This window comes from Austrofundulus limnaeus, unplaced genomic scaffold, assembly GCF_001266775.1.
Source record: "Austrofundulus limnaeus strain Quisiro unplaced genomic scaffold, Austrofundulus_limnaeus-1.0 Scaffold875, whole genome shotgun sequence".
Lineage (NCBI taxonomy): Eukaryota > Metazoa > Chordata > Actinopteri > Cyprinodontiformes > Rivulidae > Austrofundulus > Austrofundulus limnaeus.
The window spans coordinates 31,826-55,396 of record NW_013953277.1 but is presented as its reverse complement, the minus strand read 5'-3'; the positions used below and the strand labels follow the sequence as shown (position 1 = coordinate 55,396).

The following is a 23,571-nucleotide window of genomic DNA, read 5'->3' as shown; positions in this document are numbered from 1 at the left end:
ACTACAAACAAACACAGCTTTGGCAACAATGAATCAGACAAATGATTCATCACAGATATTTCCCCACATTTAATTATTGTGTGTATTTATGTTGGTCATCTGCATCTGCAGCTGACCCGTGACCCCTGACCTCGAGATTTTGAAAGAGTGGTGATCAAGTGGAAATCTGCTTTTCAGCTTCACTTGATTCTCATAATGCCTGAGTGTGTGTTCGGTTGAACATATTGCTGGTGTGTGTGAATGTGTGTGTATATATTCTGATAGACTTTTATTAACAAATAGCTCAGCTTCAGATTTTTCCAGCTTTGTACCAATATATCAACCCTGCAGGAGAGTAATTAGTTCTCCCAAAACTTTGTCTGCTCCACTTTTGCTATCGTTGCTAAGCCATTATTTACTGTTGTGTTATTGAAACATTTAGTTTTATTTAGGTTTAACAGCACATACAGTGAAATAAAAATAAAACCAGGACTTCAGTGTAAAAGATTTACAAGTAAAAGAAGTCAAACTCACTGAAATCCAAGTCTTTAAAAAGAAATATCATTCTCTGTTTATACAGGTTTTTGAAGTTCCAATAAACTGAATTGGGAGATGTTTCAGTATCAAAATTCTCAGATTCAATCATAGGAAAGTTTCTGCTCTTTCAGTTCTACAGTTTTACATTTTAGGACATAATAAAAATGAATTGGATTTTACTTGGTTCTAAAATATTCAAATCCAACCTCAAGTGTACAAAAACACAGCAGATTTAACCATACATTTATTATTCAAGCATACAACCAAAATGAACCAAACTGAATTGAACTGAACTGAACTGAAATAACACAGTGCCAAGAAGGAAATACATCAGTAATGACCTTAGAGATGCAACCGTTGAAAGGTAAAGGGTCCTTTTCAAACCTTTTAAGGTACGTTCACACCGAACGCGTTTTGAGCTGCAGTAGCGGCTGGTTTACATGCAAAGTCTATGGTGGACACGCCTCTAGGGGTCTCATGGCGTGTCAAGTCCATTTAGCGCAGCGCGGAAGGTAGCGGTAGAGCATTTTCCATGCATGTGGTGCGTCCAAAGCAGCCGACCCTTGAGTTCAAAGATCTGAACTTTTTCTGCTCGACGCGCGGCGTCAACCAATCAGAGAGACTCATTTTTCCACGTGACAGTTTCCTGAATGTTGCCCACTAACCCGAAACAGACGAACAAGAGTTCTTTAGCTGAAATCGACCATCTGTAGTTGATGTTCTGGCTGGAGAAATCAGCACCAATGCAGGTCAGCAGCTCATTAAACTTACCGCGGTGTTATACTGGGCTCGGGACAAAAAATAGTTTGTCAGCTCGCAGCTCCTGGGAGTGTTGAAATTAACTGAACAAACCGCCGCTAAATTATCTGGTGAATTAATCATCTGGTGTGCGCAATGTTTGCTTGCTCTTTAGTAAATAAAGCAAAGCCGTTTTATTTATTTTATCTGTATTTTATCCACCGAAGACGGACCGGGAAAAAAAACCAAGACGCTCCTCCTCCTTCAGACGCGCCTCTAGTCTCTGTCCCGGTCTGAACGTAGAGCGTCCAAATTGATGTGTTTTGCTGCTCAAAACATGTTCGGTGTGAACGTACCATTGGAGTCCATCATTCTACACAGAGAAAAAAATTTTAACAATCAGAAAACATTTAAGACAGCTCCCAACCCTCCCTGGAGTAAACATCTCAGCAAATCCAGCTGGTGGTCAGATGGAGCCATTTCACCTGAAGAAACAACAAGACTGGAACAATGGGCCTCATGCAAGAACCGTTCGTACGCACAGATTTGTTCTTAAGTTGTGCRTACGAGTGATTTAGGAGAATTTGTGGCATTCACCAATGTTTTCATATTCTAAGATTTTTTTCAGATACGAACAAAAATTTACGAGTGGTCCAGACCTGTCGTATATTTTACGAGCAGTCATTCTGCTGTTATCCAGATGGATTTTCTTCACTAATAACTTTATATTTCATTAGTTTGAAGATAATTTGAGTTGAAAATAAATTACACTCCATAATTATGTTGACAATAGGCTATTCTGCTTGAATTAGAGTTATAATTTTAAATGTAATAATTTAGACTAACAATATAAATTGTCCGTTCGTCCGTTTTCCGCCGCTTATCCGGGGTCAGGTCTCGGTGGCAGCAGCAAAGAGACCCCCTCTCCGCAGCGACACCTTCCAGCTTGTCCTGGGGGACTCAAGACGTTCCCAGGCCAGAGAGGATATATGATCAAGTCCTGGATTTTCTCCAAAGAGCCAGACTTATTTTGAAAACATTTTAAAATGCTTATTTCAAACCCGCATCTGAGACCACCTGCAACCTTGCAGCGTGCGCGGGTGTACGGTGCGCAGCGCTGTGTCTTCTGAATAAATGAAAATGATTTACCAGTGGTGGACAAAGTACTCATCTCTAGTACTTGAGTAAAAGTATTGATACTCATGGTCAAATCTACTCCACTACAAGTAAAAGTTACTCAGTCAAAAATCTACTCAAGTAAAAGTACTGAAGTACCTACTTTTGAAAATACTTAAGTATTCAGAAGTACATGCATTTTAAAGTACTTAAGTACAAAGTAAAAGTACAAATTACATTTTCTTTTTTTCTTTTTTTTTGTCACTTCAGTAGAAAACAAAACCAAATATTAGTTTATTTAGTTTATTTATTTCTTCATCATCAGTGACTTTTTTAAGTGAAGAGAAAATAGAGACAGAGAGAAAAACAGAGAGGTAATTAGAAAGATAGAAAGATTGAAATAGCAATTAGAAGTATATTAAATATTCACCAACAAAACACAGGACCACACACCCAACATCTGTCMGCTCACCTGAAAAATAAATGGATAAATACATGGAGGGCATAATTCATAAATATTGTCAGTATGTACACACAGACATATATACACACTCAGTGACCAGTCAGAACCCCCCGTATCAGAACACCTGCTTGTGAGCGGTTGTGAACATGCGTGTATATACAAGATTTCTCCAATGGAATATTTAATAGTGACTGTGGAGGATCGGAGACCCAACCCCCAAGACACGAGGCAGACATAGGGAAGACCAGAGCCCAAGGGCCCGAGAGGGATCCTGAGCGCAGAGCCCCAAGGGGCACCCGCACGGGGCTCTAAGCTATCAGTTAGCACACAATGGTCTGCTATTTTTCAATCATCTCTCACAGCATCAAACCACAACCACCCTAACCAAAGTCAACTTCATTTAAAGCGTTTAAACTAGTGAGAAAAATGTTTGCTGACTTAACTCAATGTGCTTTCTCAGGTTAGATGGTGAGTTATGGAATGCTGAAAGGTACTTTACCCGTGGTAAACAGAGAAGACATTTGAACTGAAACATATTATTTTTAAGTCCTAAACCCTTGAACATTGAACTGAGATATGGCCATGTGTGTGCTGGTTTCTCTCCTTGCGTTTCCTCAGTGGTCTCCATTGCATCTTCTTCTTCTTTTGTCTGGTTCTGCTTGAAATGAAAGTAAMGTGATGGGAGCGCGCGCTCCACTACAGAGAGTTAACGAGTGTGACGTAGGCTATAAGCTACGCATGTGATTGGTTACCTTTGTGACGAACATAGCTTGTGGCCAATTGCATTTCATGAAAAGAAAAACTGGAACAACTGATTTTTTTTACAGCGGATTATAAAGCTATGCTGATCTAAAAGGAACAAGTAACGACAAGCTTCCTAGAAATGTAGTGGAGTAAAAAGTACAATATTTGTCTTTGAAATGTAGTGGAGTAAAAGTAAAAAGTTCCCAAATAAATAACTACTCAAGTAAAGTAMAGATACTCAAAAAATGTACTTAATTACAGTAATAAAGTAAAAGTACTTTGTTACTGTCCACCACGGGATTTAACACAGTTGTTTATACTTTTAGCAGCTCTTTTTATCCCACAGCTGACCTGCTAAAAATGACAGATTTTCTTTTCTGGATCTCTGACAGATGGACTTCAATCTCTGAACTCATAAAGTTTTTATTTTTTTAGTTTTCGCTGTCATTTTTCATGAATGAACACTTGTATCTGAGGCAGGAAACACAGACTTATATGGTGTTTTTGGGGTGGTAATTATGCCAATCTCCTCTCGCGTGCACGAACAGCTGGATAGAACAGGTGGAATTTACGCAGCTCATTTACGCACTTTTCCTGAAGATAGAAGAGTTTGTTGAATCTGACGTGACATGTTCGTACGAACCCTTCATACGAACAAAAGTAAGAGAAATTTAGGATAAGAATACGAACATGTTCTTGCATGAGGCCCATTGTTCTTTGGACATGTGACCAAATCAGAGATGTTTACTGATGATTCAAAATAACATAACCAAGCACAAAACAAATCCTTCACACTGTTGAGCACAGTGGTGGAGGGTTGCTGATTTGGGCTTGTTTTGCTGCTACAGCATCTGGATACCTTGTAATAATGAGTAAGTCTCTGTAGTCCAGAGGATTCTAGAGTCAAATGTGAGACCATCTGTCTGACTGCTGAAGCTTGTACCAAACTGGGCCATGATGCAACAGAACAATGATCCCAAACACAGCAGAATATTTACAACAGACTGAAAAAAAAAAAGAATCAAGAAGTTGCAATGATACTGTCTCTATCCAGACCTTATCCTGAATGAAAAGCTCTGGTGGGATCTCAAGCAAGTTGAAAAATGTCTGCAATCCTCAGTGAACTAAAGCAGCTGTGGAAAAGAAAAGTGGACCAAAATTTCTTCATAACCATGAGAAAGATAAAGTCCCACAAAAAAATAAAAATAAAAAAAGCAACTGGACCATGACTCCAGGTCATTGTCCTAAAACATACACACCAGAAGTGAAGGAGGACCAACATATAAACAAATCATGAGTCTATATGCTGGCAGTTCTAAGTTTTTCTCAACACACCGTTTCCACAAAATATGATGTAATTAAAGCAGATGAAGTGTTTAATGCATCGATTTTATCCTTATGGTAAAATCATTTCACAGATTTTAATACTTTAAATTTATTTTAGTCACAAAAATGACAATATGAGCAGATTGCATTTTTTTAAACGTGTTTTTTGTATAGAATAATCACAGGCAGAGCAGCTCATGACCTCTGACCTCGCAGCATGCACACAGTCCGCCTAAACAATGGACTCTTTGTGGGAGTTTTTATAGGAGTCGTGTGTGATTGTGTCCATGAAGCATTGTCTAACATCTCCTAACAATTAACCTGCAGGATGTCTGCTTATTAAATCATTAGTTGGTTTAATTTTTAATTTATTTAACATTCACACATGCTAATACTGATGGGTTCAATAAAAAAACTGTGCAACATAGTGAGCATGATCTCCAAATCAGTATGGCTCAGAGAGTCCAAACTTTAGGAGATTTTTGTTTAAGACTAAAGTTGCTTATTTTCTTTACTTCATCAGTTCTTTAAGGAAGTGTAATTTGAAGGCTTGATTTGTACACTGACAGCCAGTCAGTGCAATGTCTCTGTGATGAAGCAAATAAAAAGTTTATTGGATCCAGCAGAACTAAACTTTTAAGTAAAAATAAAATGCAAATCTTTACCAGACAACCATGATAACTGTTAGTTAGCTTTATGCATAAAACCTGAAAGAGACATTAGTTGTTTATCCCATGCTTTTTGCAGAAAACACAGATCCTAATTAGTCAGTCAAGCTTTAATGGTCCATTACAGGGTTCAAACTTTTTCAACTTTATCTGAGTTCTCACTGACTTCACACTTGTTTGTTCAATCAATTTATTTTATTAAAATGCACTGGCTTTTACTCACAAATCCTTTGTAAAAACACATTTACTGATAAATTTAAGCTGAAGAACATCAGAGCGTTCTTTGAAGGAATGCACATTTCTGAGGGTTAAACTAATAACATCTCATGATAAGAATGAACAGTTGTTTTGGTCAAACCTTGAAATATTTAAAAATACTGTTATGCACAAGCTCTGAGCTGCTACTACCACAACAGAATTTTTTGAAGTATCGGTAAAATGGACTGTTATATTCATTGTTTGCATTGGCTAATGTTGATTAATTGTGGCAACAATCTTGAAATGGGTTCGAAATCAATATAACTGAAATTCATCCAAGTGTTAAGGAGATATTTTGTGTACAATGAGGGTTGACAATAATTAATGCTAAAGTTTTTTACTTGTACCTCAAGGAATGAACATCACTTAGTGCATGTGTTGTCAGTGACTCAAATACAACTACACAAAACCTTTAGTTTAGTAGTTTTACTTTTGCTCGATAAAAGTCTCATATGTTTCCTACAGCTTTAAATCAAGTTAGCTCCACAAGTTAATCAGTTTTAGTTGTACAACCAGGGATTTACTGACAGTTCCATCAAAATATTGGTTGTAGCATTCAGTCAATATCAAAAAGGCCAGTACTGATGGTTAAATGATGATTTATTGAAGCCATCCATGTCATCAACCAAAGTGACAGCTAGACAAAACAAATAACCACAATTACAAACATTTTCACAATCCTTTGTTTTGCAAATGTCATTACATTAGACACTTTTTCCATTACCGTAATCATAAACATTTCAAGCAACTCAAATATACTTTTTCAGTTACAAACCTAGTTCCCATCGACTGAAGCTAAACTTGAGTTGTATTTCAGCCTCTTTCATAATCCTTACTCCATGTTGCTTTTAGGTTTCACTTTTTGTCTACTTTTTATGCCAAGCTGAGCCCCAGTACCATACTTCAGCTTTCAGAGGAAGTTAACACAATAAAAGCATATAACCTTAAATGTAATTGTTATAAACTGAATTTGCTTTACTCTGCTGGTCTTTACATTGGTATTTTGGTATTGGGCAGACTAACACACAAACACAGGCAAAAACATAAGAGTTACCAATTAATATAACATGTATGAGATCCAGAGAACCCAGAGAAAACCCATGCACGCATGGGGAGAACATGTAAACTCTAACCAGAAAGGCCCTGCTGGAAGGTGAACCTGCAGCATTTTTGCTTTGAGGCAACAGTTTTGGCCACTGCTCCACTGTACCCCTTGCTATGTATTTGCAGGTTCACTATTTTTATTTTTGTTAGTGGTACTGCTGAGCCACTGTACAACTTCATTATTCAAAATTTCATCTGACAGACTTTATGTTTCTGAACATTTTAAATAATCAAACTTGTGAAAAATAGCTGTTTGGTTAGATGTTGCTTTCTGTACTGCCTCAATCTCACATCTTAAAGTTCAGCTAGAAATGAATCGATTATTTCTGTGTCTCCTTTCATTCACAGGTGAAACTGTTCAGTGACAGATCCGTTAGAGCTTTTCTTTTGTTTCAGCAGTGAAGAACTCAAGCATTTCTTTATGGCTTCATTTTTGCCTCGTATTGCAAATAACTTCAACACTCACTGACTACATTATTAGGGACACATTATTATTTAACACAAATAGCTAATCAGCCAAACACATGGCAACAACTTAGTGCATTTAACTATAAAGACTTGATAAAAACAACAAGCTGAAGTTCAAATCAAGCATCAAAATTGAGAAGGAAAGGGATTTAGAAGTTTGATAATGCTAGAGGAAATGCTGCATCAATGTCAACCAAAATCTCAGAGGAGTTCAACACCTTGTCGAAAATATGCCTTCATGAAGTTCTCTTCACCTAGTTGTCTCAGGTTTGAAGGGTGCCTTTTCCAGACAGCATGTTTCAGCTCCTTCCAAAGACTCAATAGGATTTAGGTCAGGGCTCATAGAAGGCCACTTCAGATTAGTCCAATGTTTTCCTCTTAGCCATTCTTGGGTGTTTTTAGCTGTGCTTTGGGTCATTATCCAGTTGAAGACCCGCGACTGAGACCAAGCTTGCTGACACTGGGCAGCACATTTCTTTCTAGAATCCTTGATAGTCTTGAGATTTCATTGTACCCTGTAGAGATTCAAGACCCCCTGTGCCAGATGCAGCTAAGCAGCCCCAGAATATAACAGAGTCTCCTCCATGTTTCACAGTAGGGACAGTGTTCTTTTCTTCATATGCTTCATTTTTCCCCTCTGTGAACAAAGAGCTGATTTGCCTTGACAAAAAGTTCCATTTTTGTCTCATCTGTCAGTAGGACATTCTCCCAGAAGCTTTGTGGCTTGTCATTTTGTAGTTTGGCAAATTCCAGTCAAAGTTTTTTTATGATTTGGTGTCCTCCTTGGTCGTCTCCCATTAAGCCCACTTTGACTCAAACAGTGACGGGAGGTGTGATATGACATTGATGTTCCTTCAGCTTGAAGTTCACCTTTAATCTCTTTAGAAGTTTTTCTGGGCTCTTTTGTTACCATTCATATTATCCATCTCTTTGATTTGTCATCAATTTTTCTCTTGCGGCCACATCCAGGGAGGTTGGCTGCAGCTCCATGGATCTTAAATTTCTGAATATGTGCAACTGTAATGACAGGAACATCAACCTGCTTGGAGATGGTCTTATAGCCTTTACCTTTAATATGCTTGTCTATAATTTTCTTTCTAATCTCCTGAGACAACTCTTTTCTTTGCTCCCTCTGGTCCATGTTGAGTTTGGTAGACACCATGTCACCAAACAGCACACTGAGTATCTGTATCCCTATATACAGGCCCACTGACTGATTACAAGATTGTAGACACCTATGATGCTAATTAGTGGACACACCAACATGAAGTTGATATGATTTACAGAAAGTGTGCAATAATTGGTTCAACAAAATTAGGCAGGTGCATAAATTTGGGCGCTGTTGTCTTTTTATAGATTTCAAAACTTTTAGAACTAATTATTGGAACTCAAATTTGGTTTGGTAAGTTCAGTGACGCTTGACCTCCATACACAGGTGACTCCAATTATGAGAAAGGGCACTTAAGGGGGCAATTGTACGTTTTTCTCCTCTTTGCATCTTCTCTGGAATCGCAGCATGGGAGTCTCAAAACAACTTTCAAATGAGCTGAAAACAAAGATTGTTCACCGTCATGGTTTAGGGGAAGGATACAGAAAGCTGTCACAGAGATTTCAGCTTTCAGTCTTCACTGTGAGAAACATTGTGAGAAAATGGAGGACCACAGGCACAGTTCAAGTCAAGGCTCGAAGTGGCAGACCAAGAAAAATCTCCAATAAACAGAAGTGAAGGATGTTGAGAACAGTCAGTCAACCCACAGACCAGCACCAAAGACCTACAACATCATCTTGCTGCTGATGGAGTCACTGTGCATCGTTCAACTATTCAGCACACTTTACACAAGGAGATGCTGTATGGGAGAGTGATGCAATAGAGTTATTTGGGCACAACAAGAGCTTTTATGCATGGAGGAAAAAGAACACAGCACTCCAAGAAAAACACCTGCTACCTACAGTAAAATGTGGGGGTGGTTCCATCATTCTGTGGGGCTGTGTGGCCAGTACAGGGACTGGGAATCTTATTAAAGTTGAGGGACGCATGGATTCCAATCAATATCAGCAGATTCTGGAGACCAATGTCCAGGAATCAGTGACAAAACTGAAGCTGCTGAAGCTGGGGCTGGATCTCCCCAACAAGACAACGACCCTAAACACTGCTCAAAATCTACGAAGGCATTCATGCAGAGGAACAAGTACAACGTTCTGGAATGGCCATCTCAGTCCCCAGACCTGAACATTATTGAAAATCTGTGGTGTCACTTAAAGAGAGCTGTCTGTGGTTTGAAACCATCAAACCTGAATGAACTAGAGATGTTTTGTAAAGAAGAATGGTTTAAAATACCTTCAGCCACAATCCAGACTCTCATTAGAAGCTATAGGAATCATTTAGAGGCTGTTATTTCTGCGAAAGGACGATCTACTAGATATTAAATAAGGTTTGTTTTTTGGTGCCCAAATTTATGCACCTGCCTAATTTTGTTTAAACAATTATTGCACACTTTCTGTAAATCATATAAACTTCATTTTACTTCTTGAATATCACTGTGTTTCTCCCCTATATGATATATTTAACTGTTTTTTTTAATCCAAACAATCAATGATTTATAAAGGTAAATCAGGAAAATTAACAAGACTGCCCAAACTTTCGCACCCCACTGTATAAAAAAGCTGCTCATCCTGGACAAACTGCGTGACAAGATCAAAGTTTTACAGCAGAATATAAACTTGTTCCTGAAATTCTATTTTAAGATTTAATGCTTATAAGATTGAAGTTATTTTCCCAAGATGATTAGTTTTTAAAGTTTATTTGACTGTTTTTCCTGTTTATTAAAGATGATGAAAAACCCACAGAGAAAAGATAAATCGGGGCATTGTTTCATTTTAACAAAGTTTTTATAGTTTTATCTTTAATTTGATCTTTATTATGGCTAAACAAACTTCTGAACAGTGTATTATCAAACTTCATTCACTGCATTTTTAGAAGATATTTAAAGATATCAACTTTTAGGATCAAACCCAACTCAAAGTATCTTAAGATCAGTTTGTAAAATGGAAACAAAGGAACATATTTTTTCCTATAAAACTGAATTGTTTAATCAACTTTGCATTATCTTGATTGCTATTTGACTGCATAAGCGCATTTGCCACATGTGACTGCTCTTATTCTCACGTGCAGAATCACGCAGAATGCTGGTTTATAGTGCGCTTCATTAAGCGCAAACACAAGCTCTTAGTTTGCAGTTAGACAATTAGATCACAGTTGAACCCCATTAGCTCAGCAGAACATGCGCTACAGTAAAGCTGATGACTGCTCGATGAGGTCAGAGGTCAGCAACTGCTGCAAAAAAAGTAAGTTTCTTCCTCAGGTTCATTTTCAAGATTTAATCCTGAAGATTTAAATCACATACAGTTTACACATGAGCATGTATTTGACTGTTTGTGGGTTAGCTTGTTCCCATGGATCATTTATTTTCGTCAGTTCACTTCTGTGCTGAAGCTCAACTGTAATTTAGGAGTTACTTTTTTAGTAATTGAAACTATGCCAGAGCCAGACTCTTATTTTGAAAAGTATTTACAAGCTTTATTTTGAAACTTGAAGTTAAAACTATATCCCTGTTTTCTTTGTTGTTTGGAAAGGGGGTGTGATATAAAAATTAAATTTTGAAGAGAAGTTTATTTAATTTTCTGTAGCACAAAAGTTGTAATCAAGACTAAATTGTAATTCTACAACATTAATGAGAGGCTAGGAATCTGGTGAATCACTGGCTGCCATTAGGGATGCACCGATATAAAAATTTCAGACGATATCGATATCCAATATAATAATTGCTGTTATGGCTGATAACTGATATTTACCGATATTACATAAATACACAAATTATATTATACATTTATGCACAAACACACTTGTTTTTTTTGTTTTGTTTTTTGTTTTGATACCGTAAACAAACCACCAGACCTCTGACATGGCTCTACTTCAGTTATTCCTGGCTACGCAGTGTCAATATCACTATCATGATCAAACAGATACCGCTCAACCAACCATCTCCCCTCCCAAAACAGAAACTAAAGCTAAAAATTGGGAAATCAATATCGGACGTTTATCGGCTCAGTTTTACATATCGGACCGATACCAATATTCCAAAAAATGACCAATATCAGCCAATACCAATGTTAATGCCGATATATCGTGCATCTCTAGTTGCGAAGGAGAATTCAGCCTTTTCAGGGATGCAGAGAGAGAAAGCAAACTTTACTGCCATCTTTTTGAGATGGGCAGAATTAAAATCTAGAAGTTGTGAACAAGCATAAGCTCCCCACTCACCCAAGAGAGCAAGCAAACAAAGTAAATAAATAACAATATATGTTATTACTATTATTGATACAATTTTTTTGTTGCTATACTTAAAGCTCTTTTCATACTTAAAACATGGTTGTAGACATTTTTATATTTTTTCTTTTAAACATTTATGCTTTTTAAAAGCTATTTAACACGTTTTCTTTTTAATCACATTTCATCACAGCAACCTTGGGGTGTAAATCCATTGATGTACATATTGCCAGGTTTATCATGATACAATATTACATCGATGTGTTTGGATGACGATTTGATATTCCTCTATCACAAAGTCTGTCATATGATTAAATCTAATTCACATTTCTGTGATCAATATATGATGCGAAGAAAAAGTAGCTTGCAAATTTGTTGCATCTGTGCTACGTGATTAAAAAAGAAGTTTTCATTGTGCATCCAAGCACACACACACACGTCTTTCTATCTTTGTGAGGACCACACACAGCACTCATAGCCTCGCTCTGAGCCATCTTTTTTTCCCCAAGTTTGGTGAGAGGTGGATATGGAGGGGCGCAAAAATAGCTCTCGACTTGATTTGGCTTTATTTAAATAAAAATGACTACATGCCGTGAAATTCTTGGAGGGGTAGGCCATCTTGTTGGGGGCGGGGGGGTGAGGGGGTGAGGGGTGGGTTGGGGGGCTGCTTGAATAATGGTAGGGGAAACACTGTGGGCATATGATATCAATCTACATTGTGCATATGATGACTACATGAATTGATGTTTTCATTTTGCCTGTATAATTGAATCATTAACCATTTGATTGATATATCGGACTGATCTGTTGTGATACCCCTAGTTCACACTGCTGGTAAATGTGGTCCAAATCCAATTGCAACATATCAGACATTTTTCAAAGTGACTTTGACCATTAATTCTAACTCATTTCATCTGACTCTGGAGTAATATCAGACATGAACGTTGTGCTTGTTTCTTTTCCTGTTGGTGTGGTGTGATCTTTGTAGAGTGACTGCACACTTGCTTTGCTGATTGGCAAAAAATTACAGGTTCTTCTGAAAAAACTAGCATATTGTGATAAAGTTCATTATTTTCTGTAATGTACTGATAAACATTAAACTTTCATATATTTTAGATTCATTGCACACCACCTGAAGTAGTTCAAGGCTTTTATTGTTTTAATATTGATGATTTTGGCAAAAAAGTAAAGAAAAACCAAAAAATACCTATCTCAAAAAATTAGCATATTTCATCTGACCAATAAAAGAAAAGTGTTTTTAATACAAAAAACGTCAACCTTCAAATAATTGTATTCAGTTATGCACTCATTACTTGGTCAGGAATCCTTTTGCAGAAATGACTGCTTCAATGTGGCGTGGCATGGAGGCAATCAGCCTGTGACACTGCTGAGGTGTTATGGAGGCCCAGGATGCTTTGATAGTGGCCTTAAGCTCATCCAGAGTGTTGGGTCTTGCGTCTCTCAACTTTCTCTTCACAATATCCCACAGATTCTCTCTGGGGTTCAGGTCAGGAGAGTTGGCAGGCCAATTGAGCACAGTAATACCATGGTCAGTAAACCATTTACCAGTGGTTTTGGCTTTGTGAGCAGGGGCCAGGTCGTGCTGAAAAATGAAATCTTCATCTCCATAAAGCTTTTCAGCAGATGGAAGCATGAAGTGCTCCAAAATCTCCTGATAGCTGCATTGACCCTGGCCTTSATAAAACACAGTGGACCAACACCAGCAGTTGACATGGCACCCCAGACCATCACTGACTGACAACTCTTCTCGTTGTGCAGCGTTTTCTGCCACACTTTCTTCTTCCCACAGAGTGCTGTATCAAGGCATCTCAGTGGGAAGTCTGTGAATGATGTGTTTTTTTTCTCTTACTTCCTGTTCAGGTTTGAACGGCTGGAGGTTTTGGCAGTTTTTGCCTCCACTGTTCTCATCCAGCTGGGAGCTTTGTTCATCCTGAAGGAAAGGTAAGACATCTCTCTACACAACACACCTACAAGCAAACATGATATTAATCATAAACAGGGTTTAATTCAGGATGTTCTGTAAGATTTTGTTTTTGTTTTCTTTTTCTGTGTCACTCCCTGCATCTCTTGATTGAAGTCTTACTTTTAGCATGACTTTTTAGCTGAAACCTATTTTAATTTACCCACGGTTCCTGTTTTCCTACAATTTTAACTGCACAGTTTTTTTACCCTGATTTATTAAAGTTTTTGTATCTGCTGCAAAATTTGTTTCGGTTAAATTAATAACTGTTAGTGTTTGTTAACTAAGGGTTGCAATAAAATGCATATAAGAAACAGTCTGGAGTTGCTCCTGGCCCTTTGCAGATGAATTTATGGGAATTTCACTATTTAAACTTCAGAGTAAACATGTAAATGAATCACTCTAACATTTTTACCTTACTGCCTATTGCTTTATTTACATTAGAAAAGATTAATATTTATAATTTTTTGTGTAAATGTATTTACTTCCTAAAAATAAAGATTTTATCTGAACAGCTTTAATATTTTTAATTAGTGGAGAAAATATAAAGTGACTCAGTCAATCTTTAAACAAAAAAAAGTGGCAGCTCTTTGTTTTCTTGTTTTTCAGTTTTATGTATTTGAATATAGGGACACTATGCAAAAGAGGTGGTAATGTTTCCTGCTAGTGTGGAAAGCATCCATAACAAACATAATCAGATTCAGGATAATAAATCATTTGTGTCCACTGCTCTTCAACATCTGTTGATGATGTGCCGGGTTCTTACAAAGTCTTAGGATGTATGAAATAGGATTTTACAATATTTTTCAGGTCTAAGTAAGTGTGGAAAAATAAAATGGAGCCTAGAAAAATATTTGTGCTTTAAGAATAAGAATAAAATGATTATTTATAAAGCTATGCCTCTAAGAAACTTTGATTCAAAAGTAGAAGAATGTATGCTGTTTTAGTTACTGGGATTGCTAGATTGTGTCTAGTTTTCTCCAAACACAGTGCTGTTCAGTATTACCGTATTTATTTGTGTATAATACGATCTCGTACAATACAGCGCCCCCTTTTTGAGCTCAAAAAGCATAACAAATTTAATCCTCAAACTACCTCCAATTTCATATAGAACAAGATTTTTCAGCCTTTGCAGTCTTTATACATATCAGTAAAACGATCACTGGACTGTTCTTTTATTTTAACAACATATATACTAAAAGGTATTTTGACAACAAATATATATCAGCTGTAGCAGCATCATATGAATTCTGGCATTTTACACATAGTCCATCATAATGCACCAACACAAAAGTCAGAGACTTCACATGAGATTTGGGCCATCTTCTGGGAGAAAAGCAGATTACTTCCTACTTGCGAGCGCCTCCTCTGGTGGGGAAATGTTTTTTCAGGGATACAAACTTTTTCAGAACACTGGTAGACGGCCGCCATTACAGATGAACATGTGTTTGTTGTTGTTCGAGGAGCGGCCCAGTCACATGCTAATGTCATTAGTTTGCTAAGATCGCTTCAACCGCTTTTTATGACGTCGTCTCATTTCCAGACTCAGGCATTTTGTGAATGAAGCCGATATTTCAGTTAATATACATAAGTAAAAATATTTATCCGAGTATAGTACTACCCCCCAACTTTATGGATGATTTTATGGATTTAATTTTACTTATTATACTTGAATAAATATGGTACGTATACATGGGTTTTAGGGCTACACGATATTAGGATAACCTGCCAAGTACAATAACAGTGCTTATTATTGCAATAAGGTTATGACATGGGATAAATAAACAAATACATAAGTATGTAGTGTTGATGTCTTTCTGCTCTGGGATCAGAGCAAAAAAAAGAACAATAACAGAAAAAAATAATGTCCGTTCCAGCATGACTTTTTTTAAAATAGGAAGAGATCCATCCAATTGGCCATTTGATTTGTGAAATATTTCAAGCTTCCGTCTGAGTGACAAAACACATAAATGCAAACTTTTGAGCCAACCATTAGCAGTTTTTTGCAGTATGCACATTGCACAGGCTGTTATCGCGATGATGATAAAATTTTGATATATTGTGTAGTCTTAATGAGTCTCATAAAGGACATTGTTCCAGACGCCAAACCAGTATTGTTCAATATTTTTCTAACTATACCGGCATGAATCCTAACCTGTTAACTGCAGCCGGTGTAGTCTGTGGTAGAGCTTTTTTTGTTAAGTTAGGGTTGTTCAAATGATAAAATTGAAATCTATAATTTTAGAGCCAAAACACAATTTAGCCAGCTGACTTAAAAAAATAGAAAGTGTCTGAGAGCAGGTGCATGATTTAGAACAACTGTGTGTGTGTGTATGTGTGTGTGAACTTCTGAACTCCAGAGGTCTTAGGGAACACCACTGCCTCTGTGTGTCAGTGTTACACACTCACATTCACCTCCGGCCGTCAGGTTTGGGGTTGTCTTGAGGTCAGTTCTCGAAGAAGGGAGGGGAGCTTGTGTAGAATACCACACACACTACATTACATGCACACACACAGGCACACACACAGGTAAAAACGTTGGCAGGCATTCTGCCCGCTAACACTTTAACATGCAGAATTAATGTGTGTCTCTAATTCTGTGGATGTTTTTTTTAAACAAATAGTATATTACACTCTGATAGACCTAAATCCAGTTTCTCACTTGGCTAATATTGCTGGAGACTTGTTAGTAAATAGCATTTGCCTTTAAACGTTTGAAGGGATTATCATTTTCCATACAGGGCATATTATTCATTTTGTTTGTATATTCATAAGATTAATATATTTTGTTACATAAAATGACTATGTTCCCAGCTTTTGTGATGCCAAAACAGCAACACGCCTAAATAAAACTCAGAGCAACAGAGAGAAAAAAGGAGAGACACACATCCATCTTGCTATCCTTATGAGGACTTCACACACACCGCGCTCACAGCTTATCTGCTGCTCCCGTTTTTAACACCAGGCAAAAAATGCATTTAAAACAGCTGACGTTTACTTTAGATCACAGTTTGAAACGCTCCAGCATTTTTAAAAAGAAAAACAACACGGACACGCTGATTACAGTGCAGGGCAAAAGTGAAAGTAAAACATGGTGCTGAGCACCCGTTTGGTAAAGAAACTTAGACACAGCTGTTCTTTCTCCCCTTTTATTCCGACACAGAGGGTAGAAACAGCTAAATTAGACAGTTAAAACACGTTTACAGTTCATAACTCACCCTTGTTGTTGTAACATTCATCCTGTGTTGTCCGCAAGCACTTTCCACCCTGTTGTGGGTCCATTTTCTTGAAAAATGAAACTTAACCAGGCACTTTGAAGAAGCTCTGCTCTGATGCTGGTAGTCTATGTAGATAATAATGTGGGTTTACACACCCCAGAACTGAACATTTTGACTTCTGAACTTGCATTTTCGGCATAACGCTATGAACTACAAAATCACACAGCGAGGAAAAAAATGGCGGACTATGAAATCCAGTTCGCCGTAAATACATTACCATAAATGGTATTTCCGAAGAAAATAAGTGTGACGAAATAAACAATGAAACGAAATAAGCAACAGCAGATTTTGAACAAACTGAAAAATCTGACCCATAAAATAATATAAAAATATCTTTGCAGTAACTGGACAGAATAAATTAAAGTTTTCTACACTCCTAGACACTTTAATTGCACAAAAATGGTTTATAAATGTAGAAAAAGTGCATTTAGCATGATATGTCTCCTTTAAAGGGATCCATGATTAGTTTAGACCAGGGGTGCCCAAACATTTTCCCTGGGAGGGCCAAAATGAAAATCAATCTGAAGGCTGTGGGCCAAATGCAATAATACAATAGATGAAACGCAACTACTTTTTAAGTAAAGTTGTTTTATTTCTTCGTGGTTAAGGTAGCAGTCAGTGCAGTGGCCCACATTTTTTTGTTTATTTTTTTGTTAGCCAATGAATATGCAGAAAATTTGATGTACATTCAAGCAGCAAAGGCTCATGGGACTTTTCATAAATTTAAATTTGAGTATTTGTGGTCTTAGTATGCAAATCTAGATATGTGCTTAAATCTAATCTAAACGTCTCTTGTAGTTGTTACCTGTATTTTATGTTAAATTTTAATTTAATTCTATGATAAAGAATGTGCCATGAGTTAAGACTATCCACACTACATCTCTTTATATAATTGGTCCAATGGTTGGAAGGATTAAGGGGAAATGTAGTGTTTCTGAACTAAACAGGAGAATACAACCTAGTAGCCAGGACAACTGCTAGTGGGCCAAATCAAATGGCTTGGCAGGCAACGCGGGCCCCACTTTGGACCCCTCTGGTTTAGACTAATAGTTTAGACCTTTCACATTAGACTTTATTTGATTAACATATATTTTAACTGCAAAATATAGTCTGCAAAAATACTGTAGGCTGTTAAGTTTTGTAAACTTTTAAAAATATATTATAACACAGATGGAACCATTTTATTTACACGCAAAGCATACAGGGTAAATGATGACGTCGACAGGTCATTGGTGCAAGGCTCTGAGTGAGCTATATTCACCCTGAAGGTTAATCTTGGAAAATATCTGACGATTTACTCTTTTAAATGAAACCAGAGAGCGTTGACAGAGAGGAGAAGGTAGAAATGACTCAGCCTGTAACTGAAAATATAGATTGAGGACAACAGAGCTGCTTCATGGAAGAAGAACCTCAGCTTAGCCTGTTAGCTTTAGCGTTAGCGCTATATATGTATTAGCTTGGCACTAGCGCAAAAGCTAGCAAGCTAAACTGAAGTCCTCCATCCACATTTTCAGTTGCAGGTGCAGTCATTTCTTCATTCTCCTCTCTGTCATGTAGATGAAGGACCTCAGTGATGAGAGGAGAATGTGTAGGGCAGAGCTAATATACAGTATATGGTGAGACAGCATTGGTGCTAACCCAAAAGCTAACAGGCTAAGCTGAGGTTCTTCTTCCATGAAGCAGCTCTGTTGTCCTCAATCCCCATTTTCAGTTGCAGGCTGAGCCGTTTCCACAGTCTCCTCTCTGTCAACGCTCTCTGGTTTCATTTAAAAGAGAAGATTGTCAGATATTGTCCAAGATTAACCTTCAGGGTGGATATAGCTCACTCTCTGCCTCGCACCAATGACCTAGTCAACATCATCATTTACCCAGTATGCTTTGCCCATCCGTCCGTTTTCTTCTTCTTATCCGGCTTCGGGTGGCGGGCACAGCAGCCTAAGCAGAGAGACCCAGATTTCTCTTTCACCAGCTACTTGGGCCAGCTAGTCTGGGGGAATCCCAATGTGTTCCCAGGCCAGCTAAGAAACATAGTCCCTCCAGCGTCTCCTCCCAGTGGGACGTGCCCGGAACACCTCACCAGGGAGGCATCCAGGAGGCATCCTAACCAGATGAACCACCTCAACTGGCTCCTCTCGACGTGGAGGAGCAGCGGTCTACTCTGAGTCCCTCCTGGTTGACTGAGCTTCTCACCCTATCTCTAAGGGAGAGCTCAAGATACCCTGCGGAGGAAACTCATTTCGGTCGCTTGTATCTGTGATCTCGTTCTTTTGGTCACTACCCATAGCTCATGACCACAGATGAGGGTAGGAACGTAGACTGACCGGTAAATCGAGAGCTTCGCCTTCTGGCTCAGCTCTCGCTTCACCCCGACAGACCGGTACAGCGCCAGCATCACTGCAGACGTAGCACCAATCCACCTGTCGATCTCCCCGCTCCAGTCTTCCCTCATTCTTGAACAAGATCCCGAGATACTTAAACTCCTCCACTTGGGGCAGGACCTCCTCCCTGACCCGGAGGCGTCACACTACCATTTTCCAGCTCAAGACCATGGTCTCGGATTTGGAGGCACTGATCCTCATCCCGGCCGCTTCACTCTCAGCTGCGAACTGCTCCAGTGAGAGGTGGAGATCATGATCTTATGAAGCCAATAGGTCCACATCATCCACAAAAAGCAGAGATGCGATCCTGAGGTCACCAAAACAGATCCCCTCAACACCTTTGTGTGTAAGTTAAATGGCTCCTTCTGTGTTACAATATATATATTTTTTAATTTGTTAAAAAATTATTAAAACAAAACAGCCTACAGTATTTTTACAGACTTTATTTTGCAGTTAAAATAAATGCTTATCAAATAAAGTCTAATGTTACAAATAATGATGGATCACTTTAAGCAGGATTTTGACACCTCCACAGGAGCTCGCCTTTTACCCAAAAACGTCTGAGGCTACATCTTTGAATGTCTAAGCCTGAAGGTCCAACTACAGTGATGGCGATTAATAATTCTTAAGAAATTAATACGAATCTGCCCACCTTAATTTGTGTATAAATTTGCTGTGGATATAAAGGTGGATACAAAGCAAACAACCAAATGGTGAGTACAAAGGTACAGTGTGGGTGGAGACGGACAAACAAACACATAATTTTTAAAAGCTGTCCAATCAAAATGCACCCACATTGGTCGCCTCTAGCAAACACTCAGGGTTCAATGACATGTTTTTTCTCTCATACTTTACTTACCAACCCAGTGAAATATTACATCTGTTTAGGATTGTGACCCTGTTTTCATTGCTGGAATATTTCAAGTTTTTCTTTTAAGGAAACATAATATTCCATTGTACTGTTATGTTGACGACACCCTGTTGTACCTCTCTTCTAAGCCCACTTCTGTACTACTTTCATCTTTCTTATCTGACTATTTGGGAGAAATTGCTAAAATTTCCTCAAACTTAGCTACAGTATTTTAAAAAGGAATTTCTTCTTTTTGGCACCAAGTCAACCCCCTTGACATCTTCCTATTTGCCAGAAGTTCAAAGTTCATTGAACTTCTGAATGAATGAAGTTCATTTTCCAGAGTTTCTCTCTTCCTCCACTTAAGGAATACGGGTGTCTTGAGACACATTCTTTAAAAAGATCATGAACAAAGTTGTCATGGGTAGCCTCATAGTCCTGGTCATATTTCTTTTTTGTCTATCTTCTTCATCAACCTGTTTTTCGTTGTTTTCTTTATCTTTGTCATTTTCTTTTGTGGTTGTCTTCTTTATGTTGGTCATTTTTTGTTGTCTTTTTTTCTTCATTATCTTTCTTCTTTATCATCATCATCATCATCTCAGTCTTCTTTTTTTTCTTCACTTTGTTTAGAACGTGTGTCAACTGGACTGAAACTGAAAGAAAAGCAGCCAAAGCTAAGAAAAATTAAAAAAATAAAATAAAAATCTGAAAGACCTGCAGAAATTCTAGAGAACTTTCTAAATATCAAACCCAACATTCGTTTCTTTTAGAGATCACTTTAAAAGAATGAAGTGATGAATCAAAAGTTTGAACATGATGCAGGTGTTACCATGTGTTTTTCATGTGTACTGATGGCAACAGACAGGTCCTGTTGTGTTGTCTGATCTTAACGTCTCTCACATTGATCTGCACTTGATGCTGGCTCAGATGAAAGATGTGTTTGTGCCACTTTGCTTTCCCCATGTGTATAAATGGATTTCCTGTTTTCTCTTTCCGTTTGTTCGCTCCTTGTCTCCTCTCGTTCGTTTCACGTGTCTCCATCACCTCCTTTCCCTTCCCCCTCCCTGCATCAGACAAACACACAGAATCAGCTCAGTCCCACCCGGCCACTGTTGTTTACTCTGTTTGTTTCTGTTTTGTTAGTGTGGAGCGCTTCATGGAGCAGCCTGAGGTCCACACGTAAGTATTATCCCTCCACACACACACACACACAAATTCCCACATCATGTTGTAAAATAAACAAACATGATATCCTCCTGTGTGTCTCTGAGGGGAAAGCGCACACACAGAGCCAGCTGTTGTGAGAACAGAACGTCCCAAACAACTGGGTCAGACATGCCAACAAACTGAGTAATAGATTTCGAAGACTGACATGTTCACTGTTCATTTTTGCTCTCTGACAGGACGTATTTGTCCACACCAGCAGGGTTATTTAGGCACAAGCCTGGGGCCAGAGCTACATTTCTAACGCCACCATCTGATTGGAAACATCTCTTAATTTTAAAATCTGATTTACTTTGCAGTTTAACTAAAACACAAAGTCCTCTCTCAGATCTCTTCCTCTGGTAACTCCAATATCAAACAGATAATGAGGAGATTTAAACTCATTTAAACCCATCAGCCTCATATTTTTTTCTCTTGTCTGAATGGAGGTGATTGGCTGCTTAACAGGAGGGGGGTGGAGCAACACCTCCATTCTCTCTCTGATCTTTGAGAGAGAGGCTGCGATTATTTGAAACTGTTTCTTTATCTTGTAAATTGATTGTTTGATGTAGGGTATTGGTTGGGTTCCTTTGTAGACATAATTAATTTAGTTTGGGGGAATTCTAAGGTCAGAGGAAATATTTGTGTTCCATTATGTGGCTGTTGGGTTCAGTTTGAGTGTCCCAGTTGAACCCAGAAGGTTTGCCAAGGTTTTGTAGCCTCTTTCAGTGACAGTTTAGATCAATTGAAGTGGGATCTTGTAGAAAAGTTATGAACAACTGATTTCTTAAATGGTGAGTTGGTTCTATTTTGTCTAGCCATTCATTGGATGTATCAAAATCAAGTTTGAGAATAAATCTGTGAGAAAATCTGAATAACCCTCCTGCTACCCCCGAGGAGTCAGTTAACTGGGGCCCTGGGGGGTTTTGACTCAAGGACAACAGGAGGGTTAAATACAAGTTCCTCAAAGAAAGATTAGAAAGGATTTGCAGTTTCCTCCTCCTACAGACCAACATATAAAAAATCCTTCAATGAATCTGGAGGAATTATTGGGAAGCAAACCTAATTTGGACAAGCTGTGATGTCCTATCCCTCAGATGGCATCAAGCACTGTCATTCATGTTAAGCCTGATGTTAACCTGTTCCAGAGGCTGTGTCGACTTCTCAAAGACTTATCTGGGATTGACCATGAAACAAGAATTGTGCTCAGACAGAATAGTATTTCAGATTTTGTTGAAAGAAATGGATCAAAAAGGTAAAAGGAGCAACCATAGTGCTGTCAGCAACAAGTCCAAAAGCCTGATTCTGAAATGAGATGAGACTGAGTTAGTGTTCTTGACAAATCAAAGAAACTCCAGCTTTAAATGCTCAACCAGCTGGACAAAAAGAAGCCTTCTGAATATATGTTTGATGGTCAGATGAAGCAAAAATTAATGTCAACCACAAAAACAGAAACTCAAAAAACATTGCGTTAAGCATGGTGGCGGCGGCATCATACTTCATCATGCTTGTCTGTCTTCAAAAAGAAAACAAGTCGAAAACAGATGAATGGACTGGACTTGGACCAGTGTTTTATGATGGTAGCATCAATACAGAAAGGTCCAGCACAAATTTTATAGCCACTAGGGCTGCAGCAACGAATCGATAAAATCGATTATTAAAAGCGTTGGCAACGAATTTCATTATCGATTCATCGTGTTGCGGCATTTATGCGTGCCTCGCCACGTCGCGGAGCTGATTACGTCACCCACAGAGCGTTGTCAGTGCTGGCTGACCTAAATAAAGTTTAGGAAGAAAGAAAAAACTTTACCTGTAAAGAGACGCCCTCTCTGACTCTTGAGTGAAAAGCAGAGACTACGAACTTTAAACCAGTTTCTAAATCGTGTAATGTCAAATAGATACAAAGTTATCATAAAAAGTATGCTACATTTATTCTTTTTAAAAGACGGTCTATTTGATGTGTGCCGCGTCGCGAGGAGGAAGTGCGTGTGGGGGAGGGGGGACCTTAAATCCATCGTTTCGTCCCCCTCTCAGGCCAAAAGTATGAACTCTCCAGTTTTTTCTGACTGAGGCCCAAAGTTATTTGTTGAGCAGCAAAACGATTCAGGATGAAGAAAAAAAAAGACGCGAGCAGCAGGTCTGCAGGGGGGGGG

The 23,571-nt window shown here is 38.3% G+C and overlaps 1 protein-coding gene across 1 annotated transcript in view; it reads left to right on the top strand.

The window, feature by feature from the left end:
- slc30a6 (solute carrier family 30 member 6) overlaps positions 1 to 23,571 on the top strand; it is a 63,801-nt gene that overhangs the window by 17,741 nt on the left and 22,489 nt on the right. The window contains exons 7-8 of the mRNA XM_014029257.1: positions 13,610 to 13,690; positions 21,359 to 21,394. Of these exons, the coding sequence (XP_013884711.1) occupies positions 13,610 to 13,690; positions 21,359 to 21,394 (117 nt within the window). The remainder of the gene's footprint in view (positions 1 to 13,609; positions 13,691 to 21,358; positions 21,395 to 23,571) is intronic.